General features: G+C 32.1%; 1 protein-coding gene across 3 annotated transcripts in view; it reads left to right on the top strand.

The window, feature by feature from the left end:
- The window catches only part of ADK (adenosine kinase), a 494,505-nt gene that overhangs the window by 229,713 nt on the left and 249,875 nt on the right, over positions 1–14,917 (top strand). For all 3 annotated transcript variants that reach the window (XM_055325527.1, XM_055325525.1, XM_055325526.1), the window contains exons 5-6: positions 7,202–7,374; positions 10,220–10,328. In XM_055325527.1, the coding sequence (XP_055181502.1) occupies positions 7,202–7,374; positions 10,220–10,328 (282 nt within the window). The remainder of the gene's footprint in view (positions 1–7,201; positions 7,375–10,219; positions 10,329–14,917) is intronic.

Genomic DNA, 14,917 nt, shown 5'->3' with positions numbered 1-14,917 from the left:
TTGAAATCAAGAGTTGGGTGCTTAACCAACTGAGTCACCCAGGTGCCCCAATAATAACCATTCTAACAGGCATGAGGTGATATCTCAACGTGGTTTTAACTTGCGTGTCTCTAATAATTAGAAGCATTGAGCATCATTTCATATACCTGTTGGCCAGTCATATATTTTCTTGGAAAAATGTCTATTTGGGTGCTTTGCCCATTTTAAATTTGATTGTTTTTCTGCTATTGAGTTTTATGGGTTCTTTATATATTTTGGACATTAATCCTTATCAGATATATGGTTTACAAATATTTTTCCCCATTCCATACGTTGTTTTTTTCTCTTTGTTGATGGTTTCTTCTGCAATGAAGATTTTTAGTTTAATGTAGTCTCATTTGTTTATTTTTGATGTTGCTTGTGCTTTAATTGTGATTTCTGAAAAATCATTTCTAAGACCCATGTCAAGGACGTTTTTTTCCTAGGTTTTCTTCAGAGTTTCATGACTACTGGTCATGCATTTAATTAAGTCTTTGATCCGTTTCAAGTTAATTTTTTGAGTCTTGTAAAATAGGGGTCAAATTTCATTCTTTTATGTGTGGACAGCAGATTTTCTCAGTACCATTTATTGAAGAGACTTTTTTCTCCCTTGAGTATTTTTTTTTTTAAGATTTTATTTATTCATGAGGGACACACACAGAGGCAAAGACATAGGCAGAAGGAGAAGCAGGCTCCCTGTGGGGGAAGCCTCATTTGAGACTCGTTCCAGGACTCTGGGATTATGACCTGAGCCAAAGGCCAGATGCTTCCCCAGTGCCCTCTTGACTTCTTTACCAAATATTAGTTGGCCATATATGTTGGGGTTTATTTCTGGGCTCTTGAATCTGTTACATTGATTTGTCTTTTTATGCCAATACCATGCTGTTTTAATTATTATAACCTTATAGCATAGCCTGAAATCAGAAAATATGACATCTCCTGCTCAGACCTTTCTTCTCAGGTTATTTTTGGATATTTGGGGTCTTTTCTTGTTCCATCTAAATTTTAGGATTGTTTATTTATGTAAGAAATAAAAGGCCTTTGGAATCCTAATAGGGATTGCATTGAATCTGTAGATGGCTTTTGGCAATATTGACATTTTAACAATGTTAATTCTCCCAACCCATGAACATGGGATGCCTTTCCATTTATTTGTGTCTTGTTGATTTCTTCATCAGTATCTTACAGTTTTAAGAGTAGAGATCTTTAACTTCCTTGATTAATTTTATTCCTAAGTATTTTATTGTTTATTTGATACTATTGTAAATGGAATTGATTTTTGAATTCTCTTTCAGAGAATTTGTCTTTAGTGTATAGAAATACCACTGATTTTTATGCTAATTTTGTCTTGCAACTTTACTGAATTGATTGATTAGTTCTAGCTTTTTTTGTTATGATTTTCTATATATAAAATCACACCATCTGCAAATAGAGATGATTTTAATTTCTTCCCTTTCAATAATGATGCCTTTTCTTTCTTTTGCCTGATTGCTCTAGGTAGGATTTTCAGTACTGTGTTAAATAGTGGTGAGAGTGGGCATTCTTGTCTTGCTCCTGATCATAGAGAAAAAGCTTTTAACCTTTCAGCATTGAGTATGTTGTTAGCTTTGGCCTTATGATATATGACCTTTATATTGTTGAGATATATATATTTTTTTACTCTCCGTTTGTTAAGTGCTTTTATCATGAACAGATACTGAGTTTTGTCAAATGCTTTTTCTGTGTCTGTTAAGACGGTTCTATGATTTTTTTCTTTCATTCTATCATTTGTATATGTTGGACCATCCTTGCATCCTTAGGATATATCCCACTTGATCATGGTGAGTGATTCTTTCAATGTGGTGCTGAATTCAGTTAGTATCTGGTTGAGAATTTTCCATTTATATTCATCAGGGATATTGTCCCCCAGTAGTGTCCTTATTTGGCTTTTGTATCAGCATAATGCTTGCCTTATAAAACAAATTTGGATGTGTTCCCTCCTCTTCTATTTTTTAGGAGAGCTTGAGAGAGGGATTGATGTTAATTCTCATTTAAATCTTTGGCAAAATTCACCACTGAAGTCATCTGGCCCTAGGCTTTTCTTCATTTAGAGAGTTTTTGTTACTGATTCAATCTTCTTACTAGTAATTGGTTTATTCAGATTTTGTATTTTATCCTTATTCAGTCTTGGTAGAGTGTATGTTTCTAAGAATATTTTCATTCCTTTTAGGTTGTCCAATTGGCTGGCATATAGTTGTTCCTAGTAGCCTCTTATGATCCTTTTCTATTTCTGTGGTATCAGTTATAATGTGTCCTATTTTGTTTATAATTTTGATGATTTATGTTCTCTCTCTCTCTCTTTTTTTTTTTTTTTCCTCCCCTTTTGGTTAGTCTAGCTAAGGATTGCAAATTTTGCTTATCTTTTCAAAAAATCAGCCTTCAGTTTGGTTATCTTTTTTATTGTTTTCTGTTCTCTATTTCTTTCATATTCTGCTTTAATCTGTATTATTTCTTGCTTCATCTACCTTTGGGCTGTTTGTTCTTCTTTTTCTAGTTTCATAATGCATAATGTTTGATTCTTAATTTAGGATCTTGCTTGTTAATGTAAGCAATAATTAGTATAAATTTAACCTAAGTTCTGGTATGTTGTTTTTCCATTTTTATTTGTATCAGAAAAACTTTCTTGTTTCTCTTTAATTTCTTCGTTGAGCCATTGGATTTTCAGGAGAGTGCTGGTTAATTTTCCAAGTATTTGTGAATTTTCCAGATTCCTATTGTTACTGATTTCTGGTTTCATGCCATTGTGGTCAAAAAAGATACTTGGTATGATTTCAGTCTTATTGAACTTGTGAAGACTTCTTTTGTGGTCTAACATATGAACTATTATAGAAAATACTGTATATACACTTGAGAAGATATGTATTCTGCTCTTGGATAGAATGTTCTATATGTATCTTTAGGTCCATTTGATCTGTAGTTTTGTTGAAATACGCTATTACCTTATTCTCATTCTCCCATTCTCTCATTCTCTAGCTGGATGATTCATTGTTGAGAGTGGGGTATTAAAATTCCTAACTATTATTGTATTGCTTTTCATTACTCCTTTTAGCTATGTTTCTTTCTTAAATATTTAGATGCTCTAGTTTTAGGTGCATAAATATTTATAATTTTTAAATTTTATAGATAGATTGGCCCCTTTATCATTATGTAATGACTTTCTTTGTCTCTTTGTACTGTTATTAGTCTAAAGCCTATTTTGTCTGATATCAGCATAGCTACTCCTGCTTTGTTTTGGTTACCATTTCTGTGAAATGTCTTTTTCCATCCCTTCACTCCCAGGCTATATATGTCTTTAAGGCTGAAGTGAGTCTTTTATAGGCAATCTTGTTGGATTTTTATTTTGTTTTATTTTATTTTTTATTTCAGACATTCTGTGTCTTTGGATTAGAGAATTTAACCTGTTTATGTTTAAAGTACAGTATTACTGCAGCACCCCCCCACTCCCAGTCTGTAGTTTCAGTTACCTATAATCTGGGTGCAGATGATCCTTGTCCTGTCATATCATTAGAACATCAGTAGTATTATAATGCTATGTGTCATAGTGCCTATGTTATTCACCTTACTTAATCTCATCATCTAGGCATTTTATCATCACTTATCATCCCAAGAAGGATGAGTAAAGTGCAATAAGATATTTTGAGAGACCGAAACCGTATTCACATAAATATTGTTACAGTATATTGTTACAACTTTTCTATTTTATTATTAGATATTCTTAATATCTTACTGTGCCTAACTTATAAGTTAAACTTTATAATGGATATATATATATAGAAAAATTGTATATGGGGATCAGTACTATCTGCAGTTTTAGGCATCCACTGGGGATCTGAGAACATACCTTCTGCAGATAAGGGAAGGCTACTGTAATAGGTAATGACTTACTGTTGCCATTTTGTTAATTGTTTCTTGATTGTTTTGTAGATGTGTTGTTCCTTATTTCTTATCCTATAGTCTTTGTTCATGTTTTGATGTCCTTCAGTAACAGTATGCTTTGACCTTTTTGTCATGTTATTTTGTGTAATTGCTGCAAGTTTTCACCTTGTGGTTACCATGAGGCTTACATAAAGTATGTTAAAATTATAACACCCTATTTTAAGCTGATAACAACTTAACTTGATTAGAATTCCTAACTTTTACACTTTTACTTCTCTTCTCCCTCACACTTTAGGTTATTGCTACTAAAATTTGCATATTTTTATATTGTGTAACTAATTACAGATTATGGTGTTTATGGTTATTTTTACTACTTTTATGTTTTTACACATAAACTGAAGATCTAAGTGGATTGGTTATACATTCATAATTACCATATTACAGAATCAAACTTTGACGGTATATTTATCATTACCAGTTTTATGCTACCTTCTTATATTATTATGATACTAATTAACATCATGTCTACTCAAAGAATACTATTTAGCATTTCTTATAAGCTAGGTATAGTGATAATGAACTCCCTCTGCTTTTGTTTGTTTGCGAAAGTCTTTATCCCTCCTTCATTTCTGAAGGACAGCTTTGCTAGATGTAGAATTCTTGATTAACAGGTGTTTTTTTCTTTTAATAATTAACTTTGAATGTTTCATCTCATTTTCTCTTAGCCTGTAAACTTTCTGTTGAGAAATCCACACATAATCATATGGGGGTTTTCTTGTATATAGCTTCTCTCTTTCCTTTTCTACTTTTAAAATTCTTTTCTTTGTCTTTAAACTTTGACAATTTAATTATAATGTGTCCTGGTGTAGCCCTGTTCATATTCAGCCTGTTTGGATTTTCTTGGGCCTCATAGAACTGGATGTCCATTTCTGTTTCTGTGTTCAGGAAGTTTTCAGCCATTATCCTTTAAATATACTTTCTGTCCTTTTTCTTTTCTCCTTCTGGAATTCCCATAATGCACATATTACTTCTTTTCATTGTATCTCCTAAATTCTGTAAGCTTTCTTTTTTCTTTTTATTTTATGGAGGGAGGGGAAGGGGAAAGGGATAGAAAAAGAATCTTAAGCAGGCTCCATGCCAAGTACAGAGCCTGACTCAGGGCTTGATCTCACAACCCTAGGATCATGACCTGAGAGATGAAATCAAGAGTTGGACACTTAACTGACTGGGCCACTGACATACCCAGTTCTGTAAGTTTTCTTCACTCTTTTTCATTCTTTTCTTTCTTTTTGCTCTTCTGAGTGAATGATTTCAAATGTTCTACCCTCCAATATTTTTTGGGTTCGTTCATTAAATGAGTATATTGAAAAGTAATAGTATATTGAAAGTTACTTGTATTTTTTCCTATGGGGTTATGTTAAAATTTTATATTTTCTTTGATTTATTGATTTCTATTTTACTCAACTTTATCATTTTTCCCCAAATAAATTTAAAATTCAATTTGAATTGCACTTTCAAAAATTTATAATTTTAGCATTTCAAACGGACACTTTATGTATAGTGGCACATTCAGAGGAATTGTTGTTATTTCTATTTCTTTATTCCATTCCCACCCACCCTGATAGAAAACCATTTTTCTTCAATTCATGGTTTATGTTTCTGTGTTTCTTTTTACAAAATAAACAAACTTAAAATTAAATATAAATTCTGAAAGAGTATGAGTATGTACTATAAAGATATCTATGATTTTAATTTCCAGTCTCCTAAAACACATGCACACATGAAGACACACACTTTTGAACTCTGCTCTTTAAAAAAAAAAAAAAAGAATTTATTTAATCATGCGACACACACACAGAGAGGCAGAGACGCACAGGCAGAGGGAGAAGCGGGCTCCTGCTGGGAGCCCGATGCAGGACTCAATCCCAGGACCCTGGGACCACAACCTAAGCCCAAGGCAGATGCTCAACTACTTAGCCACCCAGGTGCCCTGCTCTTTTTTTTTTTTTAATCTTCATAAAAGATCCTGGCAATTACTCTATATAAATGGATTACTCTGTATAGTCTGTCTTTGATTGTTTTTTAAGTTGCTGTGTGATGTTCCATTGAGGAGATTAACCAGTTTATTCAACCAGTCTTCTATGTATGGGTGTTTAGGTTGTTTCTAACATTTTGGTATTACAAATGATGTCTCAAAGAGTACTTATGCATATGTTGCATCATATTTGTGGACATGTATCTTCAGAACAAATCCCTAGGCAGTTATTGTATATTTATCTTACAGTTTTCTTTGTTATTTTTTTGCCCCTTCATCCCTTTAACTCTCAAATATACATGCATTTCTTTTATATTTTAAGTATTTGAGAATGTGGTAAGATTTTTATGTCTTTTGACTTAGTATGTGGGGTGTTTTGTTCATATAGGTTTTAGGAACAAACAAATCGATGGCAGTTTTATTATAGCTAATATAAGTATTACAAATCTTAAGAATTTGAGCTAATTATGAAAAATAATAGTTCATAGTATTTTTAAAATATGCATTTTAAAAGCAATCTACTGTTAGTTTATAACAGAGATACTAAAGCTTGAGACTACTGAAAGACTGAGATACTAGAATGAGAATTAACACTACTTTTGAATTTTTAGAACAATTTAGTAGACTTAATCATAGTTTAGCTTAATTTACTTATGAATTACAAGTGTAAAAATAATAGTGACCACCACAGCTAGCATACATTGTTTACTGTGTGCTGCATACTATGCTCAACACTGCATATACATGAATTTAAGTTATTTAGTTTAATTCTCAACAACCTCATAAGGTGTACTTCTATATTTTTCCATATTTAAGTGAGGAAAATGAGGTATAGAAATGTTAAGTGACAGACTTTTACTCATATAGGTAATAAGTAGCAGAGGCAAGATTTGAACCCAGATGGTCTTTAGTATAGATTCTGGGCTTTTAAATGACAATGCTACTCTACTCATTTTGGGACTCACTATTATTTTTCTGTATCAAGTTAGCATTGACCTAAAGTCTATGTGACTGAATTTTGAATTCTTAACCACTACACCCTATTTCTGTCCCTGAATGTAGTGTAAGATTTTATGTGGTTGTTATATCAAATTTGTTATCATAAGCATTAGTACAGGATTGGAATTCTATTTGTAACAGTCACAGCATCTAACAAAGCATCCCTTTTATTCCACCATTCTATGTGTACTATATTTCTGAGCCATTAAAATTATTTATGTTCCTGTTTTTCAGTGGATGATTCAGCAGCCATACAAAGCAGCAACATTTTTTGGATGCATTGGGACAGATACATTTGGAGAGATCTTGAAGAAAAAAGCTGCTGAAGCCCACGTGGATGCTCATTACTATGAGCAAAATGAGCAAACAACGGGAACTTGTGCTGTGTGCATCACTGGTAGCAACAGGTCAGTTTAATTCCAGGGGAAGGTTTTTTACTAACTGGATATTTTCACAGCCGTAGACTCTGAATTCTAATCTGAATTTGGAATTTAGATCTCATGTTTTAAATTGCTTTTAGTGTTTTAATAACTCTTCTTTCTGATTTCATTTTCCTTTAAAAGAAAAAAAAAACCTTGTACCTGTTTTTGTATTCATGAGGCATGTGAAATGAAAATTTTGAGATTATCTATTCCAGTCTAATTTTTGTAATTAGATCAGAAAAGGAAAATAAGGAAAACGTTTTATTCAGTGTCTTGTGGTTTCTTGCTGAAACTGGGATGAAAAGAATGCTCTTTTTACCATACCCTGAGATTGGAATATTCAGATACAAGGACAGATACACACATGTATTTTACAACATATATAAAATACTACATTCTATTTAGTGTCATATGAATTAGGTCATCTAAAGCATTTCTGACAAATAGTCATCTCTCCATATCAGACAACCTCAGTTATGGGTAATACACCAGTCAAAAAACAATTCACTACATTTCTATACAATTTTACTTTTTAGAAAATTCTTCTTTATATAAACTTGAAATCTCTGTCTCAGGACTTTCCATATATTAGTTGTATTTATGCCTTTTGCAGCCACATGGAGGTTTTTCTTTAGTATATCCTTGCATTGTTACCACAGTGTTCATCAAACAGCCTTTTTTATCCTTTGCAAGGGAAAAACAAAATAACTTTTCTAGCTATTATATTATTAAAATTGGCAATGATGATCTCTTTCTAAATAGTGATTCACTAGAAATTTCACTTTCCTGATACATAGAAATATTTAGTGTGTCCTCCTCCATTCCTTGCCCTTCTTTCTCTCCTTTCTTATTTGCCTCTTGTCTTCCTTTATTTCCTCCCTACTGTCTCTTCCCCTTATTCCCTTCGTCTTTCTTTGCTCACTCCTTGACCTTTAGTAGATGTATGCTAAGGACCTGACACTCTCCTGGCCAGTAGTCATTAAATAACTAAAATATAGCTTTTTAAAATAATTAGGGTGCCAAAGTCATTTTTAAATCTTTCCTGTGATTTTATTTTTTGTGTGTATAGGGAACTTTATCATTTAAGGTTTTAATAAATAAAACCACTTATTGTTCAAACATTGAAATATACTTATTTAGACCTTCTCCCTTTTCAGTTTTCCTAAAACCAACTTTAATATGCAGACACACTTTTCTGATTAGTGAGAAATAGGTCAAGTTTTGCCTGTTATCTCTCAGGCTAGTGTAAAATGGCTAAATTGTTTTTGTGTGCTAAATCGCCCTTTTAGAGAGAAGTTATGATGATATTAGGTTTCCCAGATGTCAAAAGCTTAACTAATATACTAATATTATGATTATGGTGATTAGTAATGTTCAGGTTGTATTGGAAGTCAAAAACTGGGGGGAAGCTCGCACTATCAAATTCATCATCAATCAAATTATAGAACCTCATAGATACGGATAAATTGTTTTGGATAGGGCTGATAACTCTTACTATTACTATCCAAAACCTAGGAATCAAAGAATTGGGATAATGCAGTATTCTTTTTATTTGAGGTTCTTGCTCTCCAGACTCTGAATCACATTCATTTCGATAGTGAGAATACTTATATGTTGGAGAAACTATCAAAGGATAGTTTTATTATCAAAATAGAATTTCATAACTGGTACCAGAAGTGTTTGCCTTTTATTTTCATATATACCCATATCTGTCAAAATTTTGCTAACATCATGATTACTGAAATGCTTTTTATAAATTAGGATTATTATTCTTAACTTTGTAATATGGTAATACTTGCGTATAAATATACTGATTCATATTGTTCTTATTTTTAATAATCTAATGAGCATAAATTGAATTGATATCTTTCAGTAGTCATTTGGCATGTGGATGAGTAGAAATATGTTTTGGAAGAGTATCAATTGTTTTTCTTAACAGAGGAACCAACCATATTATAAAAATCTCAAGGGATAAAATGTACCTATTTTTGACCATGATTGTTCCCTTTTGATTAGAAAGAATGAAAAAATGGCAAGTTATTTTCTAATTTCTGGGTCAAAATGAGAAAGAAAATATTTTTATTAATTTGTACTTAGCATAAATAATTACTTTATTAACTTTAATTTTTGAACAATAACAAAAATTCCAATCTGGCACTTGTAGCAAGATTTTAAATCCAGTATCCTGCTTAGATTTTTCAGCTGCAAAACTGGACCAATATTGGGAGTTTTCAACTATAGAAAACTAATTTTAATGTATTCTAGTCTTTAAAATGTTTTGGTTTGCAAATTAATACCTCATAGTAAATAGGGCCTACATTTCTTAGGTGTGTTTTGTGAAATTAATCCTATACTTAGCTTTTCAAGCATTAGGTTAAATAATCAATGTATATAGTATGTTGATACTCAAAAACTGAAGTGTTCAATTGTATATATGAATGTATATATCTTTTTTGCATAATTTTTTGGCATAGCAACATAATAGTTTAATTTCCCAACTGCATTTTGAACTACTAAAACGTAGAAAATAGATAATCTCATCATTTTAGTACCAAAGGAAACATAAATTCCAGTTTCTCAAAATACCAGATGGTATTTAGAGCAAGGATTGATATCTCTGTTTATCTCAAAGGCAACATAGAAGTCTCAAAAAGTGCTCAAAACAAATTTAATCTTATTTAATTTATTAATATCAGTGTATAGCAGTTTTGAAAAAAGAATTAAAATGTAAAACATAATTTGCAAAAAGTATTGCTAATTAATTGTAACGAAGTACATGACAATTTTAGCTGCAGTATGAAAGCCTACTTGCTTTTTGTTGTTGTTTTAGGTCACTTGTAGCCAATCTCGCTGCTGCCAATTGTTATAAAAAGGAAAAACATCTTGATATGGATAAAAACTGGACACTGGTAGAAAAAGCAAGAGTTTATTATATAGCAGTAAGTATTTACCTGTTTCATATTTCTGGTACATAATTTATACTGTTAATTATAGTTTGTAATTGGATATACATTTTTAAATAGTTGTATTTTAGTTACCCTGCAAATTATTTACAGCATATGGTAGCTTCTCTATTACAAATACAAAACAGAAACATGATCATTCTATGGTAACATTATTTGTATTACTTAACATTCAAATCTACCTCCTTTTGGATACATTACACATAGATATTTCTTAACTAATTATCAGATTCCATATTAAATCCAAAGATCTTAAGATCTTTTGAGATAATTCTACAGATTCTGTATTTTTAGGCCGCTTGTTGTGAATGGTGCATGCATTGTGTGGGAAAATATTAGTAGTATAAATATGCACTGCAAACAATTTGAGCTTATTTGCCTAAAAAATCTTAATTGCTGTTTATTCCATAGTAATTACCGTGACACGTTTTAATTTAATATTTCAGAAACATTGATCGTGACAAATCTCTTAAATCTGGGACTAAGGGCAGCATGTAATTTGAATTATTAAATATTCTGACATAAAAATAATTGGTTTAAGAATTCTCTTCTAAAATAAGATGGTACTAAAAATCCTCCTCAATTTATCATCCCATGAATACTTTGTTTTTATTTAATATGAGTTAAATGTGGCTAATCACAGATAAGTAGATACCTATGAAAAATTAAAAGTACCTCATATGCATATAATATATGCTTTTGATATAACAGCTGCTGCCATTCACTACCTGAGCTGTGAAACAGCTGCAAAGACGTGTAAAAAATTGATTATCCAGTAGGAGCATGTTTATTGAAAGTATAATTATTTCTTTGAGTCTAATGTTAATGTCTCCTACAGCATGTTTATGTTCACTGCTTTAGGCTTTACAAGGTTGTTATTGATTCTTCTGTATAGCAAATCCTACCCCTTTATAATGTCAAGTAAATACATTGAGGGGATTTTATAGAGGAAAGTCATATTAGCTCTTTAGACAGCATGTGAGAAAACATTTCAGAAAATTAAAAAAAAAATTCCCTCTTGATTATTTTCTATTTTATTTCTCTAAATGGTTTAATTTTTTGTTGTTATCTTGGGAGTGTGTTTTTGTAGTGTGTGTCTTTCGGGGGGATTTCTGTGCTATTTCAAACCATTATACATTTGAAAGTCTGATTTTCATAGAACACATGGTCTAAAATTTGATATTATTTATATTGGCTATGAAATAGGACAATAATTATGGTAGAAAACTATATTTACCAGGCAATTATATTTCTATTTAGATATATGGCAGTTGGACTCCAAATTATGAGTGGGAACACTCAGTTTTAACAGTTATGTATATCTACCATTGGCCAAGCCTGGATGAATAGGATGAATAGAATTTTTATAGGAGTATAGACCTATCTTGCAAACAATTTAGAGTTTCAAGAATTATGTATCGAGCCAACTTCAGGTAAAGTAGAATTCTTACAATAGTAATAACTACTTATATAAGTCCAGTTTTATATAAAATATAGAGTGATTAATTTGGGTCAAATTAATAAAGGAAATTGAATTATTTTTGAAACTTGTCAAAAAACAGCCAGAAACAAATATCAAAATGGATTCCAGCTGATATCTTTGTTAGTGCTTAGTTTCTATTTCAGCGATTTTATAAAAAGAATGGTGTTTCACATTGCCAAGTAAATAGTTTGTGGAGAGTTTGACTATTAAAATAGTTTATATAGGATACCTTGGATGCGGGATCCCTGGGTGGCTCAGCGGTTTAGCGCCTGCCTTCGGCCCAGGGCGTGATCCTAGAGTCCCGGGATCGAGTCCCACGTCGGGCTCCCTGCATGGAGCCTGCTTCTCCCTCTGCCTGTGTCCCTACCTCTCTCTTTCTGTGTGTCTCTCCTGAATAAATAAGTAAAATCTTAAAAAAAAAAAAAAAAAAAAAAAGGATACCTTGGATGCTGTATATTCTATAACTATTTTGCTATTTACTAAGAGCATAATTCTTATTAAAATCTGTGTACTCTCTTCTGAAGTGTAATGATATTTGTATAAAGATATTCTGCCATTCTTTATTCTTAATTTAATTTTTTAATGTTTTAATTTTTTATTTAAATTCTAGTTTAAAAAACAAATTCTAGTTAGTTAAAATATAGTATAAAGAGAGAGAGAGAGAGATGCATCCTCTACCAATGGAGCCTTCACATAATGCTATAAACTTCCACATACAGTAGAAGAACCTTACAATAGCATAATTCAGTTTCACCTCTCCAAGCCTTTATGCTATCATTGTCACATTTTCCTTTTTTTTTTAATTTTGATTTTTTAAAAATATTTTTTATTTATTCATGAGAGGCACAGAGAGAGAGGCAGAGACATAGGTAGAGGGCAAATCAGGCTCCCTGAGGGGACTCGATCCCTGAACTTGGGGATCACGCCCTGAGCCAAAAGCAGAGCTTAACCACTGAGCCATCCAGGCACCCCAAATTTTAATTGTTTTTGAACAGCTTTATTAATATATAATTAACATACCATACAACAGACAAATATTACTTTTACTTGTGTTATAAACACTATAACACATAATTTTTGTTTAAATTGTCAAATATCTTTTAAAGATATTTCAACAATTAAAAAACATATTTACTCATTTAATTACCACTTCCAGTTCTCTTCATTCCTTTGCTTAGAATTAGATTTCCATCTGGTATAATTTTCCTTCTGCCTAAAGAACATTTTTAGCATTTTATATATTTGGGTCTGTTGGTGATGAATGCTTTCAACTTTAGTATGTTTGAAAACATCTTTATTTCACCTTTATTTTTAAAAGAGATTTTTGCCAGTTCTAGGTTGACAGTTTTTTGTCTTTCAGTACTTGAAAAATGTTGCTTTACTGTCTTCTCATTTGAGTTGTTTTTGATGAGAAATCTGACATCCATACCTTTATTCCTTTGCATGTAACAATTCACACACCCCTAACCCTGGCTGCTGTTAAATTTTTTTATTTATTACTGGTTTTGATCAATTTGATGATATTGTACCATAGTGTATTCTTTTTCATGTTTCTTATACTTGGGGTTTAACGTATTACAGCTGTGGATTTATAATTTGTATTATGTTTGGAATCTTTTCAGCCATTATTTTAAATATATTTTCTGCCCAGCTGCCCCCCACCTTTGGGTTTCAAGTTACCCATGAAGTTGTCTCATAGCTCAGTGATACCACCCTTTTCCTTTTTTTGTATTCTTTTTTTTTTCCTCTGTGTTTTACTTTGGATAGTTTTTTTTGCTATGCCTGCTAATATTTTCCCGTATAGTATGAACTATCATTAATCCCATCCAGAGTATTCTTCATCTCATTTGTTATTTTCATATCTATAAGATTGATTTGGGTTTTTTTATTTCTTCTTTTTCTCTACTTTGGACACATAAAATACAGTTAAAAGAACTATTTTGATGTCTTTCTCTGTTACTTTTTACATCTATGTTGATTCTGGAGTAGTTGTAAGGATTGATTATCCTCCTTATTGAGGATTGTGTTTTCCTTTCTCTTTGTAGGTATAGTGATCATTAGCTATCATGGATAAATCTTCTTGAGTTTTTTTTCTGGGATGCAGTTATGTTACTTGGAGCAAGCCTGATGCATTTTGATCTTGCTTTTATGGCTCGTTAGGTGAATCCAGTGTAGAATTCATTTAGTGGCAATCGTTTCTTAATCAGGAACAATTCCCCCCCGCTTAGGGACATTTGGCAAAATCTGGAGATATTTATTATAGTGATGAGCGAGTGTTGCTACTAGTAAATATAGGACAGGAATATTGCTAAGTATCCTATAGTGTATGAGACAGCACTCCACAATAAAGGATTATCCAGTTCTAAGTATCAGTAGAGCCAAGGTTAAGAAACTCTGGTCTAAAGCTACATGTTCCCTACTACTGAGGCAAGACTTTGCTGTGCTCTATGCAGTGCCCCGTTAGTAATGATATTTCCTGCTCTAGATGGTAGAAACAGGCACTGTTCCCAGAATTGCATATGCTTAGGCACTGTTTCCTCTAATTCTTTTCCCTCTCATTCTTTTGGATGGCTCATTCCTAGGTTCTGATCTGATGAATGTTGGAGAGGAATCTCTGCAGATTTCCACTTTTCTCTACTGTCCTAACCTCTGCACTCTAACTTCTCTATTCTTCCCATCATTAGCTCCATCTCCCTAACTCCCTGGGCTCTGCCCTTCCCAGTGCTGGGGTCTGGTGCTTTTAGCCTGGGAACTCTCACAAAACAATACTTATCTAGTGTTAGGGATCACCTAGATGGTTTCCCATCTCTCAGAGATCACTATTTTTCATCCTTGATGTCCCTGGTTTTAAAAACCATTGTTGCATGCATCATGTTTGTTTTTGTTTCATGCTGGAGGATATATATATATACACACACACAATCCCTGTTTCTCCACTGTCTTCTGCCTTGCATTGTTTTTAGAAAGGAAGTCATTCCTATTGTTTTGCCATATCTATCCCTATCTATCTAACTGCTTTTAAGATTTTCTGTCATTGGTTTTAAGCAATTTTATTATGATGTTACCTTGGTATTGTTTTCTT

The sequence above is a fragment of the Nyctereutes procyonoides genome, unplaced genomic scaffold (assembly GCF_905146905.1).
Source record: "Nyctereutes procyonoides isolate TBG_1078 unplaced genomic scaffold, NYPRO_anot_genome, whole genome shotgun sequence".
Classification (NCBI taxonomy): domain Eukaryota; kingdom Metazoa; phylum Chordata; class Mammalia; order Carnivora; family Canidae; genus Nyctereutes; species Nyctereutes procyonoides.
The sequence above is the reverse complement of the archived record's forward strand: the minus strand, read 5'-3'. Positions and strand labels throughout refer to the sequence as shown.